The sequence below is a fragment of the Pseudophryne corroboree genome, chromosome 6 (assembly GCF_028390025.1).
Source record: "Pseudophryne corroboree isolate aPseCor3 chromosome 6, aPseCor3.hap2, whole genome shotgun sequence".
Lineage (NCBI taxonomy): Eukaryota > Metazoa > Chordata > Amphibia > Anura > Myobatrachidae > Pseudophryne > Pseudophryne corroboree.
In genome coordinates this window covers 280,374,049-280,401,230 of record NC_086449.1, presented here as the reverse complement: position 1 = coordinate 280,401,230, position 27,182 = coordinate 280,374,049, and the positions used below count along the sequence as shown (strand labels likewise).

The window sequence follows — 27,182 nt, the reverse complement described above, 5'->3', positions numbered from 1 at the left end:
CGGTATTTTGCTGGCTGTTGGGATTCCGGCGTCAGTCTCCTGAACGCCAGGATTCCGACAGCCGGTATATTGACTACATCCCAAATGTTCATGTTACTTGACAGTATTAGTTGCACAGAATAATTTAATACAAAACATGTTCTTGTTTTTTTCCACCAGACTGCACTATAAAGGCCATAGAGAATCCAACTCACGTTGCAAAAGTAAAGGAGACATTTGGGGCGTGGATGACTGACTTTTCAAACAGGACTGCTGATGAAAGAATTTGGATTGCGGGACATTTTTCAGGTATAAAACCCCCCAAAACATTAAAAAACAAAAAAAGCTAAGTCATATCTAGTTGCACAAATGCAAATAAATGACCACAATAATATAACTTGACATTGCATATGTGTATTAAACAAACCCGCACAAAAGAGCAAATGGAAAAATGCAGCAAAAAGGTAAAGTATTTTCCATGTAGTTTGAGAAGAGTGGAAAATATTAAATAACACACATGGTACAATGGATGAATTGCAATCAACAGGTGATCTCTGAAAGGAATTGAATGACCATAATAATAATGAACTTCATTACAGAGTTCCGTTTAATACTCTTTATCAGTGGCGCAGGCAGGGGGGGTTTCCGAGTACCTGGACCCCCCCAGATGACCTGAGTTTAACGTTTTAGAGACGTAGACAGCTCTGTCTCCGTCTCAGCAAAAGCAACAACCGCAATCGTGGGCAGCAACATAAGAGAGCTACATAGCTCTCTACAAACAGATTGTCCGGAGGGAGCTGCTGGCTGTGCAGCTCCCTCCTTCTTCTTAGTGGCGCCTGTCTGCTGCAAGCCCATGGACTGGTATGTACAGTATAAATGTAGTACTGTACCTTATGTAAGTGTGTGTATGTAGTATGTATGTTTGTGTGTGTGTGCTTGCTTGTTTATTTATGTTTGTGTGATTGTGTATGTATTTGTGTACTGTGTGTACGTACGAATGTGTGTGTGCTATATATATCTATATATATTGATATATATATCTATATATATATATATATATATATATATATATATATACACACACACACAGAATTTCCTGTCACTCAAATGGTCTCATGTGCCCTCCACCAATGCCATAATGGGTACCGGAATATGTATGTATGTATTTATATATATATATATATATATATAAAGACGATACTGTACATCTGTTTCATCTAGACAAACTAAAAACTTAAGTACGCAATTTGGGCTGGTGTCACATGTGTGTACACAGCACTTTTCCAAAGAGGGTCATGTAAGTGAACAACCCACCCTTAAAGACGAGGGGTACTGAGACTTGCATCCCCAGATACATTTTTTGTTTTCTCTTTTGCAGATACTGGAACTCCGCAGTTATATAAACCACTATATAGCTGCTTGTGTATATACCCCACATCTAATTCATTAGCTTTATGGCCATATTACATAAAGCCATCAATGTGGTTTACTCGTTGTTTCCATTTGAACTACTGTATGAAAGAAAATCCCAATTGGATTTTTAAAGGCTAAGCCAGTAGTTCCCAAACTTTTTTTAATCACAGCGCCCTTGAGCATCAGAATTTTGTTAATGGCGCCCCTAGGTCAAAAGTTTCTTATTGAGAAATTTAGAAAAACTATTACATTAAGTAAAATGTGCTTATGCGTCATCCTTAGGTTCAGTTAAGTTGTGAGGGACAAGATTTGCTTCTGTTTGGCCACATAGTTTATGATTAGAAGCCACTAGCACTGGTTTTGCCTATTACATTGACCATAAATAATTTGAATTGGTCCTGGACCACCAACCCAAGGCACCCCTGCAAGTGTCCTGAGGCACCCCAGGGAGCCACGGCACACAGTTTGGGAACCACTGGGCTAAGCAATAAATGTGTTTTTAGGCCATTACATTTTGTATTTTGACTTTCACATTTATTAACAATGCTGCCATGACACTATTCTCTCTTCTGCATATAATTCTCATATAGGGCTTAATTCAAGGTTGATTGCAAAACAACATTTTCCTCTTATGGGCAAAACCATGTGCAGTGCAGGTAGGGCAGATATAACATGTGCAGAGAGAGTTAGATTTGGGTGGGGTGTGTTCAGACTGAAATCTAAATTGAAGTGTAAAAATACAGCAGCCAGTATTTACCCTGCACAGAAACAATATAACCCACCCAAATCTAACTCTCTCTGCACATGTTATATCTGCCCCACCTGCAGTGCACATGGTTTTGCACATTAGAGGAAAATGTTGCTTTGCAATCAACCTTGTATTAGGCCCATAGTCTGTATGACTACTTTTGCATTTACTACCAACACTGGGAGGACACATCTCAGCAGCCTATTCAGTCAGCTGCATCTGCAAAACTTTGTTGTTACCTGCCTGAGATGTGGCTGAAGGTGTGAATTGTACAGTGCTGTACACAATGGAAATATATTCACATTTGACATGGAATGGGCACCTACCTTACCAAGTAGCTTGGAACATCTGAATTGCTTCGCAAAGCAGCTAAAAATTTTTCCACTGCATTGACATTCAAACTCATTCTAGCCCCAGACTCCCCTCCCTAGTCATAGAGAGTTGCAAATCAGACTGGAGACCCAAATACATATATATATATATATATATATATATATATATATATAGAGATATATATCAGGGGTGTATCTAGGTATCCGGGTGCCCCTGGCAAAGTATGGGACTGGCGCCCCCCATATTTGAAATAGGGAAGGTGCATGTGCAAAAAAAGGACATGATCTTGTGTGAAAGGGGCATGACCATACAACAGTACCCCCAATTCAAATTACGCTACACAGTAGTAATTCTTATACACATCATGCCCACACAGTAGCAGTTCCCTTTACACATTATGCCCACACAGTAATTCTTATAATACTGAGGAGACATCAGCAGTGCCTGGCCTGGCTGAGGAGGCAATGCCACCCATGGCCAGGTAGTATAATCAAATAGTAGTGTAAAGACGTGCAGTGCAGCGCACTACCTAACTCTTCTATTCAAATGTACATAGCCATAGCCCCCACCAGAACACAGCACCTAGTTATTTGTCCCTCCCAGCACATAGTCCCCATCCCCCACCCAGCACATAGCCATAGTCCTCTCCCAGTAAATAGCCATAGCCCGCACCTTCCCAAGCACATAGTCATAGTCCCCCCAGCACAAAGCCATTATCTCCACTTCTCCCAACACAGTCATACAGTAGTCCCCACCCCCTCCCATCACATAACAATAGTTCCCTCCCAGCATAGATAGTCATAGTCCCCCTCCCTGCACATAGCCCCTGTAGCTGTAGTCTGTCCTTAGCACATAGCAGTAGTCTCCCCCACTCCCAGCACATAAATAGCCTCCCCACACAGCACATAGCCCGTGTCCCACCCTAGCACATAGCCCTATTCCCCACCCCACAACATCCCAGCAGATAACCGTAGTGTCTGGCAATACCTGCTGTGCCGAGCTGCCTGTGATGGAGGGCAGAGGATTGCTCTGCAGGCAGGAGCTGGCGCCAGTGTACAGCACCGCACCAAACTACGTGAAGAAACTGAAAATAAACTACAGCTTCCAGCAACCCTTGCCGCCGGGAGCTCCTGACAGCAAGGGTAGCTGGGAGTTGTAGTTTATTTTCAGTTTCTTCCCTGTAGCGCATTGCGGTGCTTGACACTGGCGCCAGCTCCTGCGTGCTGAGCAATCCTCTGCCCTCCATCCCAGGCAATGCACAGGCAGCTCGGCACACCAGGTATTGACAGACACTACAGCGTAAGGGATTCCACCCACTGGCCGACGGTGGCACCCCCTGCTCGGCTGGCACCCCTGGCGAGTGCCATCCTGGCCAATGGGTAGATACACCCCATATATCTATATATGCAGAAAGCACATTGCGAAAAATTGCATGTTTATTCTCAACTTACACTTGCTACCGACTCCGAATAAGACCCTCTGCCTCTAAGCATAGCCAGCAGTGCAGCTGTATTAAACACAGAGGTAGATTTATAGCTAGAAGCAAATTCAGCTATAGGGTGCAAAATTTGTAAATGGAAACCCCATATAGGGAGACATGGGGGAAAATGTATAATGCTGAACCTGATCTATAGTTGTGAGGGGTTCACAGCCCAGATGAGCTCTAAAACAGAGTTCAATTTTTACAACCAAATTGTAAATAATAGAGGTCCCCGGTATATGCGTGCAGAACCAGAGCCGGCCCTAACCAATATGATTCCCCAGGCAAAATTTGGGCTGGTGCCCCCTAGCACCACCGCTGGTTCCGCCTCTGACCTTGCATCTCTTTCCCAGCACCATCACCCCTCACCTATAGCAGTACTTATTTTGGTGTTTGTACCCCCTATATTTTAAATATGAACAGTTTGCAACTTTGGCGCACAACCCTAAAAGGGGTGTTTTTTTGCTGGCAAGGGGCATGGCCACACAATAGTAACCCCAATTCCAATTACGCCACACAGTACTGCAACTAGATTCACATTTGATCATGCGATAGTGTCCATAATTCATATTACATCCCACAGCAGTATCACTTTACCTTATAAACGTTACTCCTCACAGTAGAGCCCCTTATTCACATTACATCACACTCTATTGCTCTTTATTCACATTGCACCACACCTTATTGCTCTTTATTCACATTAGATTACACAGTTGTGCCCTTTCTATATGCAACGCCACATAGTAGAGCACCTTATACACATAATGCCACACATTAGTAATGCATTTATACACCTAATTCCACACAGTAATGTCCCTTACACATATGAGACACCTTATTAATGTCCTTATAAACATAATGCGCCTTACACATTATGACAACCTTTATTAATGCCCTTTTACACATAATGTCCCGTACACATATGCCGCACATTATTAATGCCCTTATACACATATTGACACACATACTGTAGTGCCCCCTACACATTTGCTGCTCATTATTAGTGCCCCTATTCACATAATGACACACATACAGTAGTACCCTGTTACACATATTCCGCACATTATTAATGCCCTTATACACATAACACACATAGTGCCCCTTACACATATGTTGCACATTATTAATGCATTTTTACATGACACACATAATGCTCCTTACACATATTCTGAACACTACTGCACAACCAACCCACTCACATGCACACAGCACTCACACTGCCACTAACACTGTGACCTCTGCCTATGCTTGGATACAGATGTGTCCTCATAAATCTTGCCTCAATACTAACGTTGGGCACACCTTTTTTATGAAAATGCATCTTATTTGCATTGCTATGTGGCTAGGGTGCACAAGCAGCTTCTGCTGATTAAAATGATATGCAGCATGCCTATATACTGTGTGAGACTGTGGCTGTATCTGCATATGAAATGCTACACACAGAATATAGGCATGCCGCATATCATTTTAATCCGCAGAAGCTGCTGATGCCCCTAGGCATATCAAATGTCCTAGGCAATTGCCTAGTTTGCCTATGCCTATGGCCGGCTCTGTGCAGAACACAAGATTACGTTGGATTTTCCTCCTATGGAAACATTGTTTTGACTGGACAATGAAGTCTGCACCCAAGCAACATTTGTACCCAAATCAAAATGAACCCCACTGGTATTCCATTAAAATGGACGTAAAGCTGGGCACACACTAGATGATGCATATCAAGCAATCCTGGTACTTTTGACCAATCTGCATGACCATCGTATAGTGTATACACTTAATCTGTCCTTTTCACCCATTGTTCATCGCATCATCACATTGGATCTCCTGCACTTCCAATGGGACGGTTCCATAAACGATGCAGTATTGTTACAGGAAGCATATACCGATATATATTGTCAAACTACAATTGAGCCCGCAGAGTGTATATTATTATCCTTTATTTATATGGCGCCACAAGGGATCCGTAGCACCCATTACACAGTACATAATCAAATGAGCAAACAAGAAAACAGCGCTTACAGTTCAAGACAATATAGGACAGGTATGGAAAACCAGGAGTTAGGTGACATCAAAGGGAGTCTGCAGTATAAGTGTAAGTAAGAAAAGGAAAGGCACATGAGGAAAGAAGTCCCTGCTCTTGCGAGCTTACAATCTAAAAGGTGAAGCGCTGACAAACCAGGGTGACACAGAAGGGGTAGACAGTGAGCATAGACAAGAGGGTTAGGTGGAGAGTTGGCTGGGTTTGGTGAAGAAGTGGGTTTTGAGAGCCCGTTTGAATTTTTGTAGAGAGGTGGAGAGTCTGATGGGGAGAGGTAGAGAATTCCAGAGATAGGCAGTAGCACATGCAAAATCTTGTAGGTAGGAGTGGGAGGAGGTAATCAGTTGACAGGAGAGACGGTATGCATTAGCAGAATGAAGGACGGGTGGGAATGTAAAGAGAGATAAGTGTGGGTGAGGGCTTTGTAGGTGAGTGTGAGAAGCTAGAATTAGATTCTGAAAAGGAAGGGAAGCCAGTGGAGATCCTGCAAGAGAGGGGAGGAGGATGTAGTACGATTGGTGAGGAAGATGAGACGGGCAGCAGCATTGAGGATAGATTGGAGTGGAGAGAGGCATTTTTCAGGGAGGCCATATAGGAGGAGATTACAGTAGTCCAATCTGGGGATGACCAGTGAGTGGATAAGGGTCTTAGTAGCATCCTGGGTGAAAAAGGGTCTGATCCTTGAGATGTTTTTGAGATGGAAATATATAGCGATGCAATATATTGTTATGACGCTGGGTTCCACGGTCATTCAAATGATATGGTTCCCAGCCGACAGGACGGACGATTTAACGATATATCGGTTGTCCATACACATTGAACGATATGTTGTGCAGCCGCATGCTATATTGTCCATGCCATTGCAGGAGCTCGTCATTGTAGTTACACATTGGGTGATGTGTCAGATATATGGTTCCGATCCGCATTGGAACAATATATTGTCCAACGTGTACCCAGCCTAACATTCTTCGAACATGTTACAAGCTGTTTGCAATGTTTCTTCTTCTCTGTATTTTGATATACACTTAAGGAAAAATAAGAATTTACTCACCGGTAATTCTATTTCTCGTAGTCCGTAGTGGATGCTGGGAACTCCGTAAGGACCATGGGGAATAGCGGCTCCGCAGGAGTCTGGGCACAACTAAAAGAAAGCTTTTAGACTACCTGGTGTGCACTGGCTCCTCCCACTATGACCCTCCTCCAAGCCTCAGTTAGGATACTGTGCCCGGAAGAGCTGACACAATAAGGAAGGATTTTGAATCCCGGGTAAGACTCATACCAGCCACACCAATCACACCGTATAACTCGTGATACCATATCCAGTTAACAGTATGAAATTTAACTGAGCCTCTCAACAGATGGCTCATAACAATAACCCTTTTGTGAACAACAACTATGTACAAGTATTGCAGACAATCCGCACTTGGGACGGGCGCCGAGCATCCACTACGGACTACGAGAAATAAAATTACCGGTGAGTAAATTCTTATTTTCTCTGACGTCCTAGTGGATGCTGGGAACTCCGAAAGGACCATGGGGATTATACCAAAGCTCCCAAACGGACGGGAGAGTGCGGATGACTCTGCAGCACCGAATGAGAGAACTCAAGGTCCTCCTCAGCCAGGGTATCAAATTTGTAGAATTTTGCAAACGTGTTTGCCCCTGACCAAGTAGCAGCTCGGCAAAGTTTTAAAGCCGACAATTCTGATACACGCCTGGCCGAAGCCAAGGCCAATAACATGACCACTTTCCACGTGAGATATTTTAGATCCACGGTCTTTAGTGGCTCAAACCAATGTGATTTTAGGAAATTCAACACCACGTTGAGATCCCAGGGTGCCACTGGAGGCACAAAGGGGGGCTGAATATGCAGCACTCCTTTTACAAATGTCTGAACTTCAGGTAGTGAAGCTAGTTCTTTTTGGAAAAAAATCGACAGAGCCGATATCTGTACCTTAATGGAGCCTAATTTTAGGCCCATAGTCACTCCTGCCTGTAGGAAGTGCAGAAATCGACCCAGCTGAAATTCCTCTGTTGGGGCCTTATTGGCCTCACACCAAGCAACATATTTCCGCCATATGCGGTGATAATGTTTTACCGTTACATCTTTCCTGGCTTTAATCAGCGTAGGAATGACATCCTCCGGAATGCCCTTTTCCTTTAGGATCCGGCGTTCAACCGCCATGCCGTAAAACGCAGCCGCGGTAAGTCTTGGAACAGACAGGGCCCCTGCTGCAACAGGTCCTGTCTGAGCGGCAGAGGCCATGGGTCCTCTGAGATCATCTCTTGAAGTTCCGGGTACCAAGCTCTTCTTGGCCAATCCGGAACCACGAGTATTGTCCTTACTCCTCGTTTTCTTATTATTCTCAGTACCTTTGGTATGAGAGGCAGAGGAGGGAACACATAAACTGACTGGTACACCCACGGTGTCACTAGAGCGTCCACCGCTATCGCCTGAGGGTCCCTTGACCTGGCACAATATCTCTCCAGTTTTTTGTTTAGGCGGGACGCCATCATGTCCACCTGTGGCCGTTCCCAACGATTTACAATCAGTGTGAAGACTTCTGGATGAAGTCCCCACTCTCCCGGGTGGAGGTCATGCCTGCTTAGGAAGTCTGCTTCCCAGTTGTCCACTCCCGGAATGAACACTGCTGACAGTGCTAGCACGTGATTTTCCGCCCACCGGAGAATCCTTGTGGCTTCTGCCATTGCCGTCCTGCTTCTTGTGCCGCCCTGTCGGTTTACATGGGCGACCGCCGTGATGTTGTCTGACTGGATCAGTACCGGCTGGTGTAGAAGCAGGGGTTTTGCCTGACTTAGGGCACTGTAAATGGCCCTTAGTTCTAGAATATTTATGTCCAAGGAAGTCTCCTGACTCGACCATAGTCCTTGGATGTTTCTTCCCTGTGTGGCTGCCCCCCAGCCTCGAAGGCTGGCATCCGTGGTCACCAGGACCCAGTCCTGTATGCCGAATCTGCGGCCCTCTAGGAGATGAGCACTCTGCAGCCACCACAGCAGAGACACCCTGGTTCTTGGAGACAGGGTTATTAGCCGATGCATCTGAAGATGCGATCCGGACCATTGGTCCAACAGGTCCCACTGAAAGATTCTGGCATGGAACCTGCCGAAAGGAATTGCTTCGTAAGAAGCCACCATCTTTCCCAGGACTCGCGTGCAGTGATGCACCGACACCTGTTTTGGTTTCAGGAAGTCTCTGACTAGAGATGACAGCTCCTTGGCTTTCTCCTCCGGGAGAAACACTTTTTTCTGGACTGTGTCCAAAATCATTCCCAGGAACAGTAGACGTGTCGTCGGAACCAGCTGTGACTTTGGAATATTCAGAATCCAACCGTGCTGGTGTAGCACCTCCTGAGATAGTGCTACTCCTACCAACAACTGCTCCCTGGATCTCGCCTTTATTAGGAGATCGTCCAAGTACGGGATAATTAAAACTCCCTTTTTTCGAAGGAGTATCATCATTTCCGCCATTACCTTGGTAAACACCCTCGGTGCCGTGGACAGTCCAAACGGCAGCGTCTTGAATTGGTAATGGCAATTTTGTACCGCAAATCTGAGGTACTCCTGGTGAGGATGATAAATGGGGACATGCAGGTAAGCATCCTTGATGTCCAGGGATACCATGTAATCCCCCTCGTCCAGGCTTGCAATAACCGCCCTGAGCGATTCCATCTTGAACTTGAACTTTTTTATGTATGTGTTCAAGGATTTTAAATTTAAAATGGGTCTCACCGAACCGTCCGGTTTCGGTACCACAAACAGTGTGGAATAGTAACCCCGTCCTTGTTGAAGTAGGGGCACCTTGACTATCACCTGCTGGGAATACAGCTTGTGAATTGCCTCTAGCACAGCCTCCCTGCCTGAGGGAGTCGTTGGCAAGGCAGATTTGAGGAAACGGCGGGGGGGAGACACCTCGAATTCCAGTTTGTACCCCTGAGATACTACTTGCAAGATCCAGGGATCCACCTGTGAGCGAGCCCACTGATCGCTGAAATTTTTGAGGCGCCCCCCCACCGTACCTGGCTCCGCCTGTGGAGCCCCACCGTCATGCGGCGGACTTGGAAGAAGCGGGGGAGGAGTTTTGCTCCTGGGAACCTGCTGTTTGTTGCAGCCTTTTTCCCCTACCTCTGCCTCTGGACAGAAAGGACCCGCTTTTTCCTCGCCTGTTTCTCTGGGTCCGAAAGGACTGTACTTGATAAAACTGCGCTTTTTTAGGCTGTGAGGGAACCTGGGGCAAAAATGCTGATTTCCCAGCTGTCGCTGTGGAAACTAGGTCTGAGAGACCATCCCCGAATAACTCCTCACCCTTATAAGGCAAAACTTCCATGTGCCTTTTGGAATCTGCATCCCCTGTCCACTGCAGAGTCCATAAGCCTCTCCTAGCAGAAATGGACAATGCACTTATTTTAGATGCCAGCCGGCAGATCTCCCTCTGTGCATCTCTCATGTATAAGACTGAGTCTTTTATATGCTCTATGGTTAGGAGAATAGTGTCCCTGTCTAGGGTGTCAATATTTTCTGACAGGGAATCTGACCATGCAGCGGCAGCACTGCACATCCATGCTGACGCAATAGCTGGTCTCAGTATAATGCCTGAGTGTGTATATACAGACTTCAGGATCGCCTCCTGCTTTCTATCCGCAGGCTCCTTTAGGGCGGCCGTATCCGGAGACGGAAGTGCCACCTTTTTAGACAAACGTGTGAGCGCTTTATCCACCCTAGGAGGTGTTTCCCAACGTGCCCTATCCTCTGGCGGGAAAGGGAACGCCATTAGTAATTTTTTAGGGATTACCAATCTTTTATCGGGGAAAGCCCACGCTTCTTCACACACTTCATTTAATTCTTCAGATGGGGGAAAAACTACGGGTAGTTTTTTCTCCCCAAACATAATACCCTTTTTAGTGGTACCTGGGTTTATATCCGAAATGTGTAATACCTCCTTCATTGCCTCAATCATGCAACGAATGGCCCTAGTGGACATTAGATTTGACTCATCGTCGTCGACACTGGTATCAGTATCCGTGTTGACATCTGCGTCTGCCATCTGAGGTAGCGGGCGTTTTAGAGCCCCTGATGGCCTTTGAGACACCTGGGCAGGCACAAGCTGAGAAGCCGGCTGTCCCGCATTTGGCATGTCGTCAAATTTTGTGTGTAAGGAGTCGACACTTGCACGTAATTCCTCCCAAAAAATTATCCACTCAGGTGTCTGCCCCGCAGGGGGTGACATCACTTCTATGGGCATCTGCTCCGCCTCCACATAATTTTCCTCATCAAACATGTCGACACAGCCGTACCGACACACCGGGAATGCTCTAATAGAGGACAGGACCCCACAGAAGCCCTTTGGGGAGAGAGAGAGTATGCCAGCACACACCAGAGCGCTATATAATGCAGGGACTAACTGAATTATGTCCCCTATAGCTGCTATAATATTTACTGCGCCTAAATTTAGTGCCCCCCCTCTCTTTTTTACCCTTTTCTGTAGTGTAGACTGCAGGGGAGAGCCAGGGAGCTTCCTTCCAGCGGAACTGTGAGGGAGAAATGGCGCCAGTGTGCTGAGAGAGATAGCTCCGCCCCTTTTTCGCGGACTTTTCTCCCGCTTTTTTAAGGATTCTGGCAGGGGTAATTATCACATATATAGCTTCTGGGGCTATATATTGTGATTGTTTTGCCAGCCAAGGTGTTTTTATTGCTGCTCAGGGCCCCCCCCCCAGCGCCCTGCACCCTCAGTGACCGGAGTGTGAAGTGTGTATGAGGAGCAATGGCGCACAGCTGCAGTGCTATGCGCTACCTTGGTGAAGACAGAAGTCTTCATGCCGCCGATTTTCCGGACTTCTTCTTGCTTCTGGCTCTGTAAGGGGGACGGCGGCGCGGCTCCGGGACCGAACACCAAGGCCAGTTCCATGCGGTTGATCCCTCTGGAGCTAATGGTGTCCAGTAGCCTAAGAAGCCCAAGCTAGCTGCAAGCAGGTAGGTTCGCTTCTTCTCCCCTTAGTCCCTCGTTGCAGTGAGCCTGTTGCCAGCAGGTCTCACTGTAAAATAAAAAACCTAAATTATACTTTCTTTCTAAGAGCTCAGGAGAGCCCCTAGTGTGCATCCAGCTCGGCCGGGCACAAAAATCTAACTGAGGCTTGGAGGAGGGTCATAGTGGGAGGAGCCAGTGCACACCAGGTAGTCTAAAAGCTTTCTTTTAGTTGTGCCCAGACTCCTGCGGAGCCGCTATTCCCCATGGTCCTTACGGAGTTCCCAGCATCCACTAGGACGTCAGAGAAATAAATAGTCTCAGTTTTCAGTAGCATTTATAGTATTTTTGAGCAAACTGTAAATTGCTCTGGTATAGTTCTTATACTGTTTTTAAACAGATGACTCTAATATCCCAGTATCTTCCGACAAATCAAATACAGGTTCAGTATAGCCATTTACCTGCACATAGTACTTTTTTATGTGTTTTTTTAGCTTCTTGCAAATGAGTGCTCATGCTACAAGCTTCAGCACTTATTTTGCAAGCTAGGGATTCCTTCAATTACTATAAGCAGGGAAAAATAAACACAGACATATTCAGGAAGATAGGAATATGTTTAAAATATAATATATGTTCATAGCTATATGTTTTAGAATTATCGAATAATGTAGATTTTTGCATATGTTTCCTGTGTTTAATGACTAATATAATTGAACTTGGTCTAAATGACCTTCTGCTTGCAGGGCTAATTGTAAAAGTCTATGAAAATAAAACAGCCTTACTGAATGATAACTACAAGACCATGAAACTCCGCTGGTTCTATCATGGATGTGGTCATCTAGTGTATGACAAAGCACTGTATTACCACAAAGGAGGGTCCAATAAAATTGTAAGGTAATTATTTACACATGTATTCAATTATTTATTATTAGCCTTTATTTATATGGCGCCACAAGGGTTCTGCAACACCTAACAAAGTACATAAACAAATGAGCAAAACAAGAAAACAGTGACTTACACTACAAGACAATGTAGGACAAGTACATGGTATATAAACATTTCTGCATCAACGGACACAACACTGAAATAAGCATCAGGGTGTCAGAAACAAAGGGTTAGGTGCCGTTGTAGGGAGTATGTAGTAGAAGATTGTCCAGCTTAACTCTGGATTGCCTGGAGCAATTTACACCAAACTTGGTACACATGTGATTTACAATCTGGAAAAAAATACTGTGGGGTTAGACACCCCTAGGGGTGGGATGGGGGTGACATGTAAAAATCCAGTTTCCGGGGTTGCGGAGATGAATAGTGACACTCCCGTTGCCGTTTAAGTCCAAGTTTAGCCCCCGTCAGCATGGGGGTTGAGAAGGGGTGAAAAATAAAATGTCCAAAATTACTGACATTGGTGTCAAATTATGCATCAAACTGACAAGTATATAGCCCAGAGGCCCATTACATAGTGCCCCATGGGGGAACAGCTCCCACGTAGACTACACCCAGCTCGGGTGATGAAACAATGACAGCAGTCGGCAGTGTGTGCAGGGCCTGGGGGTGGGGGATGGGGCAGCCCTGCTGCTTTCACACTTACCCACGTCAACAGACTCTCACACAGATCCACCCGGTCCAGGCTCTCCACGTTTAACATCCTCCCTCCGCTCCTCGCTTTCCACCAACTGATCTGCAGCAGCGCGATGCGGCTCCGTCCCTATAACTACTACTGTACTGACACCAGGGGGTCACCGCTCCTGGGTAACGCAGAGGTCTCCGCCGGTGTATCCGGCACTGGCTGCTGTGTCCAGCTTGGGGAGGAGGTGCTCCGGGGAGGTTCTCAGCAGCGGGAGTCACCTCTGTCTCTGGGGTGCTCCCTCCAGGTGTTGCTGGCTGCTGGGGGATGGGTGGTCTTAGTTTACCAAGAATTCCTTTAAAATGAAAGTTATACACACAGAAATAATAGGATTTTAATTACCTACCGGTAAATCCTTTTCTCATAGTCCGTAGAGGATGCTGGGGTCCATATTAGTACCATGGGGTATAGACGGGACCACCAGGAGCCATGGGCACTTTAAGAGTTTGATAGTGTGGGCTGGCTCTTCCCTCTATGCCCCTCCTACCAGACAACACAGTACTCAACTAAGAACAAAGCAGTACTGAACCAAATAACAATTGCAGGAGAACAAAGCGCTGGGTGGGAGTGCCCAGCATCCTCTACGGTCTACGAGAAAAGGATTTAACGGTAGGAAAATAAAATCCTATTTTCTCTTACATCCTAGAGCACAGGTTCTCAAACTCGGTCCTCAGGACCCCACACAGTGCATGTTTTGCAGGTCTCCTCACAGAATCGCAAGTGAAATAATTAGCTCCAACTGTGGACCTTTTAAAATGGGTCAGTGAGTAATTAATACACCTGTGTACTTGCTGGGTTACCTGCAAAACATGCACTGTGTGGGGTCCTGAGGACCGAATTTGAGAACCCCTATCCTAGAGGATGCTGGGGTCCATATTAGTACCATGGGGATGTACCAAAGCTCCCAGAACGGGAGGGAGAGCGCTGAGGCTCCTGCAGAACTGATTGACCGAACTTTAGGTCCTCAGAGGCCCAAGTATCGAACTTGTAGAACCTAGAAAATGTGTTCGACCCTGACCAAGTAGCCGCTCGGCAAAGCTGTAAAACTGAGACACCCCGGGCAGCCGCCCAGGAAGAACCCACCTTACAAGTAGAGTGGGCCATAACAGATTTCGGACACGGCAATCCTGCCGTAAAATAAGCATGCTGGATAGTGAACCTGATCCAGCGAGAAATCATCTGTTTAGAAGCAGGACACCCAATTTTCTTGGGATCATACAGGACAAACAGAGTCCGATTTCCTGTGACGAGCAGTCCTCTTCACATAGATCTTCAGAGCCCTTACAACATCCAAGGACTTTGAGGTAATTGAGGAGTCAGTAGCCACTGGCACCACAATAGGCTGGTTGATATGAAAAGCCGACACAACCTTTGGAAGAAACTGCTGACGCGTCCTGAGCTCAGCTCCATCTTCATGAAAGATTATGTAGTGGCTTTAACAAGACAAAGCCCCCAATTCTGACACACGTCTAGCAGAAGCTAAGGCCAACAAGGTGATAGCCTTCCAAATAAGAAACTTGACCTCAACCTCCTGTAAAGGCTCGAACCAATTTGATTGCAGCAACACCACGTTAAGATCCCAGGGTGCCGTAGGAGGCACAAAGGGAGGCTGGATGTGCAGAACTCCTTTCAAGAAAGTCTGAACCTCAGGGAGGGAAGCCAGTTGTTTCTGGAAGAAAATGGACAAGGCCGAAATCTGGACCTTTATGGATCCCAAACGCAGGCCCACATCCACACCTGCTTGCAGGAAGAGGAGAAACCGTCCAAGTTGAAACTCCACCATAGGAAACTTCATGGATTCACACCAAGACACATACTTTTTACAAATGTGATGGTAATGCTTTGACATTACTCCTTTTCTAGCCTATATCAGGGTAGGAATGACCTTGCTTGGAATGTCCTTCCTAGCTAAGATCTGGCGCTCACCCTCCATGCCATCAAACGTAGCCGTGGTAAGTCTTGATAAGCTAACGGCCCCTGTAGCAGAAGGTCCTCGCGAAGCGGAAGAGGCCTCTGCTCTTCCAGCATTAATTCTAGAAGATCCGCGTACCAAGCCCTTCTCGGCTAGCCCGGAGCAATGAGGATTGTCTGAACTCTTGTTCTCTTTCTGAGCTTTAAAATCCTTGGAATGAGTGGAAGTGGAGGGAACACGTACACTGACTTGAATACCCACGGAGTTACCAGGGCATCCGCCGCCACTGCTTGCGGGTCTCTCGACCTGAAACAGTACCTCCAAAGCTTCTTGTTGAGACGGGAAGTCATCATGTCTATTTGAGGTACACCCCAAAGACTTGTTACTTCCGTGAACACCTCCGGATGGAGACCCCACTCTCCTGGATGGAGATAGTGTCTGCTGAGGAAGTCCGCTTCCCAGTTGTCCACTCCCGGAATGAAGATTGCTGACAGTGCCACCTCGTGCTTTTCTGCCCAAAGGATGATTCTTGTTACCACTGACATTGCAGCTCTGCTCTTCGTTCCGCCCTGCCGGTTTATGTAGGCCACTGTTGTTACATTGTCCGACTGTACCTGAATGGCCTGATCTTGTAGAAGGTGTGCCGCTTGTAGAAGACCGTTGTACACGGCTTAGTTCCAGGATGTTTATTGGAAGAATGGATTCCAGATTTGACCATGTTCCTTGGAAGGTTTTCTCTTGGGTGACTGCGCCCCAACCTCTGAGACTTGCATCCATGGTTAGAAGGATCCAGTTCTGAATCCCGAACCTGCGTCCCTCGAGAAAGTGAGGCAGCTATAGCCACCACAGGAGTGAAATCCTGGCTTTCGGCGACAGACATATCCTCTGGTGCATGTGTAGGTGATATCCCGACCACTTGTCCAGGAGATCCAGTTGGAAGGACCGTGCATGAAATCTTCCATACTGTAGAGCCCCATAGGAGGCAACCATCTTCCCCAGAAGGCGATTGCACTGATGAACCGATACCCGGGCAGGTCTCAAGACATCCCAGACCATCGTTTGTATAACCAACGCTTTTTCCACCGGTAGAAATACCCTCTGCATTTCCGTGTCGAGGATCATCCCTAGGAAAGACAATCTCCTTGTTGGCTCCAAATGTGACTTTGGAAGATTCAGGATCCATCCGCGTTCCCTGAACAGTCGAGTCGTGAGAGCAATGGACTGCAACAACCTCTCCCTGGAAGATGCCTTTACCAGCAGATTGTCCAGATACGGAATTATATTCACCCCCTGCTTGCAGAGGAGAATCATCATCTCTGCCATTACCTTGGTGAACACCCGCAGTGCTGTGGAGAGGCCAAATGGCAGTGCCTGGAACTGATAGTAACAGTCCAACAGCGCAAATCTGAGATAAGCCTGGTGTGGCGGCCAAATTGGAATGTGGAGGTACGCATCCTTGATATCTAGAGATACCAGAAACTCTCCCTCCTCCAGCCCTGATATCACTGCTCTCAGAGACTCCATTTTGAATTTGAATTCCCTTAGATAAGGGTTTAACGACTTCAGATTCAAAATTGGCCTGGCTGAACCATCCGGTTTTGGTACCACGAATAGGTTTGAATAATAACCCCTGTTTATTAGATGAGGTGGAACTGGGACAATGACATCTGACCTTTCTAATTTTTGAATGGCTTCCTGAAGGATAGCCCTGTCAGCAAAGCTGGCAAGCCCGATTTGAAGAATCTGCGAGGCGGGAGCTCTTGAAACTCATCTGTACCCATGGGACACAATATCCTGCACCCAGGGATCAAGGCCGGATGACACCGAAACGTGACTGAAACGTCTGAGTCTCGCTCCCACCTGCCCGTTCTCCAGGTAGTGAGGTCCACCATCATGCTGAGGATTTTGAGGAAACAGAGGCAGGCTTCTGTTCCTGGGAACCTGCGGGTGCAGGTTTTTTTGATTTTGCTCGACCGCCTCTGAAGAAAGTGGTATGAGGTTTGGACTTTCTAGCCTTTGCGGTCCGAAAGGACTGCGTTGTGGATGTAGAAAAGGATTTCTTCGTCATCTGAGTGGCTGAGGGAAGAAAGGTTGACTTACCAGCGGTTGCCGTGGAGATCCACGCATCCAATGCATCCCCAAATAGAGCCTGACCTATGAAGGGTAGGTTCTCCACACTTCTCCTGGATTCTGTGTCGGCAGACCATTGGCGTAGCCAGAGTCCCCGGCGTGCTGAGACAGCCATGGACGATGTCCTTGCAGTCAGATTACCCAGGTCCTTCATGGCATCCACCATGAACCCCGCAGAATCCTGTATGTTACGTAAAAACATGTCAGTGTCACTTCTATCCATAGTATCTAATTCCTCAAGCAATGCACCTGACCACTTTACTATGGCTTTAGAATTCCATGCACAGGCAATAGTAGGCCTTAACGCCACACCTGAAGCAGTGTATATGGATTTGAGCGTAGTCTCAATCTTGCGGTCTGCCGTTTCTTTCAACGCAGTAGACCCAGGTACAGGTAAAACCACCTTTTTTAAAAGCCTAGAGACAGAAGCGTCCACTATAGGTGGGCTTTACCACTTTTTCCTATCCTCCTCAGGGAAGGGAAGAGTAACAAGAACCCTCTTTGGGATCTGGAATTTCTTCTCCGGGTTTCCCCAGGATTTTCAAATAATGCGTTCAATTTTTAGACACAGGGAAAGTTATGGGGGGGGGGGGCATCCTGTTGTCAGTGAAATAAGCCTCCTCAACCTGTTCAGGGGGCTTGTCAGTAATGTGTAAAACATCCCTAATGGCCTCAATCATGAGCTGTACCCCTTTAGCAAGGGAAGCCTCACCCCCCCCACCTCACCCCCCATTCCCCACGCATATCCCCATCACCGCCTGCCATGTCAGAGTCTGTATCCGTGTCAATTTACGTAATCTGGGCAAGGACACGTTTCTTTGGGTATATACCTGGGGATTTTGATGAAGTAGTGGGGACAGAACCAGACAAAACCTCCACAGATTTTCTCAAAACCTGTGTTTCAGTCTCATTATGGGCTACCCTAGAAGAAATCTGGGATAACATTCACTTAATGGAAGCCAACCAATGTGGCTCAGATTCAGAAGGCTGAGACATGATATTACATTCCTGAGTACAGGGAATGGATTCCTCTGGAGAAAATGCATATTCTGCTGCACAAGACACAGAGTCCCTGGACATTGTTATGTGATAAATTTGAACACACACACACACACACACACACACACACACACACACACACACACACACACACACACACACACACACAAACACACTCACACACACACACACACACACACAGGAAAATGTCAGACACAGTTTCCCCCAAGTACCTTCAGAGAAACACAGTTAATAGAGCCAGCACACACAGCGCCCCAGTAGGCAGTTATGAAATAACTGCCTTGCGCTGACTGTGCACTCTTAATAGACTACACAGATATATACAGTCTCCTCCCCCTTCTACAACCCCCTGGTACCGCACAGGATAGCTGGAGTTATATGGAGGGGCCACGCTCCCTGTCAGTGTCTCTTGGTGTGGATCTGCTGGGAGAAAATGGCGCTGGTGAGCTGCTGGGTCTGCTCTGAGAAGCTCCGCCCCCATACATGGCACGTCTTCCCGCACTTTGACTCTTTATACTGGCCTGAGGTAATGACGCTAGCAGTTTTCAAGGGTATTGCGCTGGCCCAGGGCGCCCCTCACAGGGCCGCACCTGATTACCGCTGAGCCTGTCCGGAGCGCAGTGTCAGAACTGCGCTCCCACCCTGTTGCTGCCATTCACACCGGCTCCCCGCTTGTCGGGTCACCGGTGATACACTCACCACCGCAATCTTCTGACTCTGTTAGGGGGTGGTGGCATGCTGCAGGAGTGGTCGCCTCAGGGGCTAACGATCATCACCCTCAGGAGCTTAATGTCCTGTCAGCGGATAGTGGCCATTAACCTCAGAGGGTTGGACACTACTCCCCCCCCCTTAAGTCCCACGAAGCAGGGAGGCTGTTGCCAGCAGCCTCCCTGTGCCTAATTACTCTTAAAAAAATAATAAAACCAGACAAACTCTAGGAGCTCCACTAGCTGTGACCGGCTCCACCGGTCACATTTTCTAAACTGAGTCTAGTAGGAAGGGCATAGAGGGAGTAGCCAGCCCACACTATCAAACTCTTAAAGTGCCCATGGTTCCTGGTGGACACGTCTATACCCCATGGTACTAATATGGACCCTAGCATTCTCTAGGACGTAAGAGAAACTGGAAATTCCATAGCGAAGCATGGGTAATTCAGCTAGTTGACTATATAATATACCATTAATTTAATCTAACAAATTTTGAAGATTTTTTTTTTTTCTGAATACAAGGGTACCCCAATAGCTGAGATACATTTTTTTTTTATCAAACATCCTGGTTAGGCACAGACAATCATTTATTCAGTGCTTTAGAAAGGTTTGACCATCGTAGGCACAGTCCCATTAATTGCTGATGTTTTACATTAACCAAAGTAGAACTACAACTAAGTATTGTAATCTATTTCGTTGTGCTGAATGTCCAATGACCGGCTTTTCTCTGACGTCCTAGTGGATGCTGGGGACTCCGTAAGGACCATGGGGATATAGCGGCTCCGCAGGAGACAGGGCACAATAATAAAAGCTTTAGGATCAGGTGGTGTGCACTGGCTCCTCCCCCTATGACCCTCCTCCAAGCCTCAGTTAGATTTTTGTGCCCGGCCGAGAAGGGTGCAATCTAGGTGGCTCTCCTGAGCTGCTTAGAATAAAAGTTTAAGTTAGGTTTTTTTCTTTCAGTGAGACCTGCTGGCAACAGGCTCACTGCTACGAGGGACTTAGGGGAGAGAAGTAAACTCACCTGCGTGCAGGATGGATTTGCTTCTTAGGCTACTGGACACCATTAGCTCCAGAGGGAGTCGGAACACAGGTCTCACCCTGGGGTTCGTCCCGGAGCCGTGCCGCCGACCCCCCTTGCAGATGCCGAAGTTGAAGAGGTCCAGAAACAGGCGGCAGAAGACTTTCAGTCTTCATAAGGTAGCGCACAGCACTGCAGCTGTGCGCCATTGTTGTCAGCACACTTCACCAACAGTCACCAACTGTCACTGAGGGTGCAGGGCGCTGGGGGGGGCGCCCTGGGCAGCAATGTATAATACCTTTTTATGGCTAAAATACATCACATATAGCCCTTGAGGCTATATGGATGTATTTAACCCCTGCCAGATCTCACAAACTCCGGGAGAAGAGCCCGCCGAAAAGGGGGCGGGGCCTATTCTCCTCAGCACACGGCGCCATTTTCCTGCTCAGCTCTGCTGTGAGGAAGGCTCCCAGGCTCTCCCCTGCACTGCACTACAGAAACAGGGTTAAAACAGAGAGGGGGGGCACTTATTTGGCGATATGATTACATATATAAAAATGCTATAAGGGAAAACACTTGTATAAGGGGTTGTCCCTGTATAATTATAGCGTTTTTGGTGTGTGCTGGCAAACTCTCCCTCTGTCTCCCCAAAGGGCTAGTGGGGTCCTGTCCTCTATCAGAGCATTCCCTGTGTGTGTGCTGTGTGTCGGTACGTGTGTGTCGACATGTAGGAGGACGATGTTGGTGAGGAGGCGGAGCAAATTGCCTGTATTGGTGATGTCACTCTCTAGGGAGTCGACACTGGAATGGATGGCTTATTTAGGAATTACGTGATAATGTCAACACGCTGCAAGGTCGGTTGACGACATGAGACGGCCGGCAAACAAATTAGTACCTGTCCAGGCGTCTCAGACACCGTCAGGGGCTTGTAAAAACGCCCATTTACCTCAGTCGGTTGACACAGACACAGACACGGACACTGACTCCAGTGTCGACGGTGAATAAACAAACGTATTTTCCTTTAGGGCCACACGTTTCATGTTAAGGGCAATGAAGGAGGTGTTACATATTTCTGATACTACAAGTACCACAAATAAGGGTATTATGTAGGGTGTGAATAAACTACTTGTAGTTTTTCCTGAATCAGATAAATTAAATGAAGTGTGTGATGATACGTGGGTTTCCTCCGATAGAAAATTATTGGCGGTATACCCTTTCCCGCCAGAAGTTAGGGCGAGTTGGGAAACACACCTTAGGGTGGATAAGGCGCTCACACGCTTATAAAAACAAGGGGCGTTACCGTCTCCAGATACGGCAGCCCTCAAGGAGCCAGCTGATAGGAAGCTGAAAAATATCCTAAAAGTATATACACACATACTGGTGTTATACTACGACCAGCAATCGCCTCAGCCTGGATGTGCAGCGCTGAGGGGGCTTGGTCGGATTTCCTGACTGAAAATATTGATACCCTTGACAGGGACAAGATTTTATTGACTAGATGCATTTCTATATATGCGAGATGCGCAGAGGGATATTTGCATTCTGGCATCAAGACTAAATGTGATGTCCATATCTGCCAGACGAAGACACGACAGTGGTCAGGTGATGCAGATTCCAGACGGCACATGGAAGTATTGCCGTATAAAGGGGCAGTCCATCGGACCTGGTGGCCATGGCAACAGCTGAAAAATCCACCTTTTGTTACCCCAAGTCACATCTCAGCAGAAAAGGACACAGTCTTTTCAGTCTCAGTCCTTTCGTCCCCATAAGGGCAGGCGGGCAAAAGGGCCAGTCATATCTGCCCAGGGGTAGAGGAAAGGGAAGAAGACTGCAGCAGGCAGCCCATTCCCAGGAACAGAAAGCCTCCACAGCTTCTGCCAAGTCCGCAGCATGACGCTGGGGCAGTACAAGCGGACTCAGGTGCGGTAGGGGGTCATCTCAAGAGTTTCAGCACGCAGGGGGCTCAAGTTTTCTCAGCATGACGCTGGGGCCGTACAGGACCCCTGGATCCTACACGTAGTATCCCAGGTGTACATTGGAAATTCGAGACGTCTCCCCCTCACAAGTTCCTGAAGTCTGCTTTACCAACGTCTCCCTCCGACAGGGAGGCAGTATTGGGAACAATTCACAGGCTGTATTCCCAGCAGGTGATAATCAAAGTACCCCTTCTACAACAAGGGAAGGGGTATTATTCCACACTATATTGTGGTACTGAAGCCAGACGGCTCGGTGAGATCTGAAATATTTGAACACTTACATACAAGCGTTCAAATCAAGATGGAGTCACTCAGAGTAGTGATAGCGAACCAGGAAGAAGGGGACGATATGGTGTCACTGGATATCAGGGACGCTTACCTACATGTCCAAATTTGCCTTCTCACCAAGGGTACCTCAGGTTCGTGGTACAGAACTGTCACTATCAGTTCAGACGCTGCCGTTTGGATTGTCCACGGCACCCCGGGTCTTTACCAAGGTAATGGCCGAAATGATGATTCTTCTTAAAAGAAATATGGACGCTTTCCTGATAAAGGCAAGGTCCAGAGAACAGTTGGAGGTCGGAGTAGCACTATCTTAAGTAGTTCTACGACAGCACGAGTGGATTCTAAATATTCCAAAATCGCAGTTTTTTCCGACGACACGTCTACTGTTCCTAGGGATGATTCTGGACACAGTCCAGAAAAGGATGTTTTCTCCCGGAGAAGAAAGCCAGGGAGTTATCCGAGCTAGTCAGGAACCTCCTAAAACCAGGAAAAGTATCAGTGCATCATTGCACAAGGATCCTGTGAAAAATGGTGGTTTCTTACAAAGCGATCCCATTCGGTAGATTTCACGCAAGAACCTTTCCGTGGGATCTGCTGGAAAAATGGTCCGGATCGCATCTTCAGATGCATCAGCGGATAACCCTGTCTCCAAGGACAAGGGTGTTTCTTCTGCGGTGGCTGCAGAGTGCTCATCTATGAAAGGGCCGCAGATTCGGCATTCAGGACTGGGTCCTGGTGACCACGGATGCCAGCCTGAGTGGCTGGGGAGCAGTCACACAAGGAAAAAATTTCCAGAGAGTGTGATCAAGTCTGGAGACTTCTCTCCACATAAATATACTGGAGCTAAGGGCAATTTACAATGCTCTAAGCTTAGCAAGACCTCTGCTTCAAGGTCAGCCGGTATTGATCCAGTGGGACAACATCACGGCAGTCGCCCACGTAAACAGGGCGGCACAAGAAGCAGGAGGGAAATGGCAGAAACTACAAGGATTCTTCGCTGGGCGAAAAATCATGTGATAACACTCTCAGCAGTGTTCATTCCGGGAGTGGAAAACTGGGAAGCAGACTTCCTCAGCAGGCATGACCTCTACCCGGGAGAGTGGGGACTTCATCGGGAAGTCTTCCACATGATTGTAAACCGTTGGGAAAAACCAAAGGTGGACATGATGGCGTCCCGCCTGAACAAAAAACTAGACGGATATTGCGCCAGGTCAAGGGACCCTCAGGCAATAGCGGTGGACGCTCTGGTAACACTGTGGGTGTACCAGTCAGAGTATGTGTTCCCTCCTATACCTCTCATACCAAAAGTACTGAGAATCATAAGAGGGAGATGAGTAAGAACGATACTCGTGGTTCCGGATTGGCCAAGAAGGACTTGGTACCCGAAACTTCAAGAGATGTTCACGGAAGACCCGTGGCCTCTACCTTTAAGAAAGGACCTGCTCCAGCAGGGGCCTTGTCTGTTCCAAGACTTACCGCGGCCGCGTTTGACGGCATGGCGGTTGAACGCCGGATCCTGAAAGGGCATTCCAGATGAAGTCATCCCTACCCTGGTCAAAGACAGGAAGGATGTAACCGCAAAACATTTTCACCGCATTTGGTGAAGATATGTTGCGTGGTGTGAGGCCAAGAAGGCCCCTACAGAGGAATTCCAACTGGGTCGTTTCCTACATTTCCTGAAAACAGGACTGTCTATGGGCCTAAAATTAGGGTCCATTAAGGTTCAAATTTCGGCCCTGTCGAATTTCTTCCAGAAAGAACTGGCTTTAGTGCCTGACGTTCAGATGTTTGTAAAAGGGGTACTGCATATACAGCCTCATTTTGTGCCCCAGTGGCACCTTGGGATCTCAATGTTTTGAGTTTCCTAAAGTCACATTGGTTTGAACCACTCACCACTGTGGACTTAAAATATCTCACATGGAAGGTGACGATGCTATTAGCCCTGGCTTCAGCCAGGCGTGTGTCAGAATTGGCGGCTTTATCATATATAAAGCCCTTACTTAATTTTTCATTCTGACAGGGCAGAATTGAGGACTCGTCCTCAATTTCTCCTTAAGGTGTTTTCTGTTTTTCACATGAACCAACCTATTGTGGTACCTGCGGGTACTAGGGACTTGGAGGACTCCAAGTTACTTGACGTTGTCAGGGCCCTGAAAAATATGTTTCCAGGACGGCTGGAGTCAGAAAATCTGACTCGCTGTTTAGCCTGTATGCACCCAACAAGATGGGTGCTCCTGCTTCTAAGCAGACGATTGCTCGCTGGATTTGTAATACAATTCAGTTACACATTCTGTGGCAGGCCTGCCACAGCCAAAATCTGTAAAAGCCCATTCCAAAAGGAAGGGGGCTCATCTTGGGCGACTGCCCGAGGGGTCTCGGCTTTACAACTTTGCCGAGCAGTTACTTGGTCAGGGGCAAACACGTTTGCTAAATTCTACAAATTTGATACCCTGGCTGAGGAGGACATGGAGTCTCTCATTCGGTGCTGCAGGGTCATCCGCACTCTCCCGCCCGTTTGGGAGCTTTGGTATAATCCCCATGGTCCTTACGGAGTCCCCAGCATCCACTAGGACGTCAGAGAAAATAAGATTTTACTTACCGATAAATCTATTTCTCGTAGTCCGTAGTGGATGCTGGGCGCCCATCCCAAGTGCGGATTGTCTGCAATACTTGTACATAGTTATTGTTACAAAAATCGGGTTATTCTTGTTGTGAGCCATCTTGTCAGAGGCTCCTTCGTTGTTATCATACTGTTAACTGGGTTCAGATCACAGGTTGTACGGTGTAATTGGTGTGGCTGGTATGAGTCTTACCCGGGATTCAATATCCTTCCTTATTATGCACGCTCGTCCGGGCACAGTATCCTAACTGAGGCTTGGAGGAGGGTCATAGGGGGAGGAGCCAGTGCACACCACCTGATCCTAAAGCTTTTATTATTGTGCCCTGTCTCCTGCGGAGCCGCTATATCCCCATGGTCCTTACGGAGTCCCCAGCATCCACTACGGACTACGAGAAATAGATTTATCGGTAAGTAAAATCTTATTTTTAAAAAAAAAATTGTCAATATGCAAAAAAATGAAAATGTTAGGGTTACATATGTTATTGCTTTCCCTAATGGCTGTTAATCCTAAACACATATAAAACACTAGAAATTGCTAATTTCCTCCATAAACACCAATTATCTTTTTCAGGTATGAACTGGAGACAGAATCCTTCCAAACACTGAGCATTGATAATGCAGCATATCACAATCGGAGCTATCTCTTTTCAAATTCTAAGTCATACTTCAAATTGGCTGCCGATGATGAAGATCTGTGGATAATCTACTCTTCTGACGTGGACAAAAGCATCATGGTTGCTCATTTGGATGACAAAACCTTCTCTATTACCCAGCACATCAACACTACATACCCAAAGTCTAAAGCAGGCAATGCTTTTATTGCATGTGGAATTCTTTATGTTACAGATACCAAAGATTTGAGGGTGACCTTTGCATTTGAGCTTTTAAAACAGAAGCAGGTTGATGCTAGCTTCGACTTGAGGTCATCAACATCTGTTCTTTCAATGTTGTCCTACAATCCTAAAGATCAGCAATTATATGCATGGGAAGATGGATATCTGATGTTATACCCTGTGAACTTTATGTTTAGTACTTAGTATTGGACATATATACATTTCTGTAATATAAAATAAATAAAACACATTCACTATACCTTATTGACTGTTGAAACAACTTTTCTATGTATGCTTCAGCATAAATGGACATTGTATAATGCATTTCATTTTGATCCACAATTTCAAAAGTCAAATCCTGCTGAAGTTTTCAAGATCCAAATCCTATCAAATTTTTTTTTTATAATATACAGAAGCATAAATGAAATAATGCCTACAGGTTGTGCCTAAGTTTAATATGTTGTAGTCATAATAAAATAACAAAGGAGGGGAACAATAAAGCATAAAAGTATTTAAACGTGTCAGTAGTAATAAATAAAGAGTAAAGTTTAGAGTTATATATTACAGTAATGTAGCTGGTGAATGACCCCTGAAGTGATATAAAAAAAACAAGAGCTAATAAGATTTGTAAAGGCAACTAGATGTTGGATGTGTTGTGCCTGTAAAATGTATTTCAATTTTGACAAACAACTGAAAGTAGTGATTTATTTTTTTTAACAGCAGGATAAAATTAGGGGCAGAAATAAAATCCCTTTAGCCAAATTCTAATGATGTGATCAATTGAAATTAAGTTTAAACAAATCCATTTAAATTTGTTTCTATTTTTATAACAATTTTTACAGACTTAATACAATATATATATTACAAATCTACCTCATGGATTTACAGCGTGTTTTATTATACTTGTAGCATCTGAGCCTTTAGTTTACCCTATCAGTTGTAATCAGTCAGAAGATTATTAGCAAATTAAGACTCTTTCAGACATGCTGCCGGGGAATTTGCAGGGTCTAGCAAGCAGGCAAATTCCTGGGTATAAGCTCCGACTCTGGTAAAGAGCAGGATCGGGAACCCAGGACTAGTTTGCAT

The 27,182-nt window shown here is 46.4% G+C and overlaps 1 protein-coding gene across 3 annotated transcripts in view; it reads left to right on the top strand.

Moving 5' to 3' along the window:
• The window catches only part of GLDN (gliomedin), a 106,533-nt gene extending 80,173 nt beyond the window's left edge, over nucleotides 1-26,360 (top strand). For all 3 annotated transcript variants that reach the window (XM_063926079.1, XM_063926078.1, XM_063926077.1), the window contains exons 8-10: nucleotides 160-288; nucleotides 12,712-12,862; nucleotides 25,835-26,360. In XM_063926079.1, the coding sequence (XP_063782149.1) occupies nucleotides 160-288; nucleotides 12,712-12,862; nucleotides 25,835-26,300 (746 nt within the window). In that variant the 3' untranslated portion in view covers nucleotides 26,301-26,360. The remainder of the gene's footprint in view (nucleotides 1-159; nucleotides 289-12,711; nucleotides 12,863-25,834) is intronic.
• The last annotated feature ends 822 nt before the right edge of the window (nucleotides 26,361-27,182 follow it).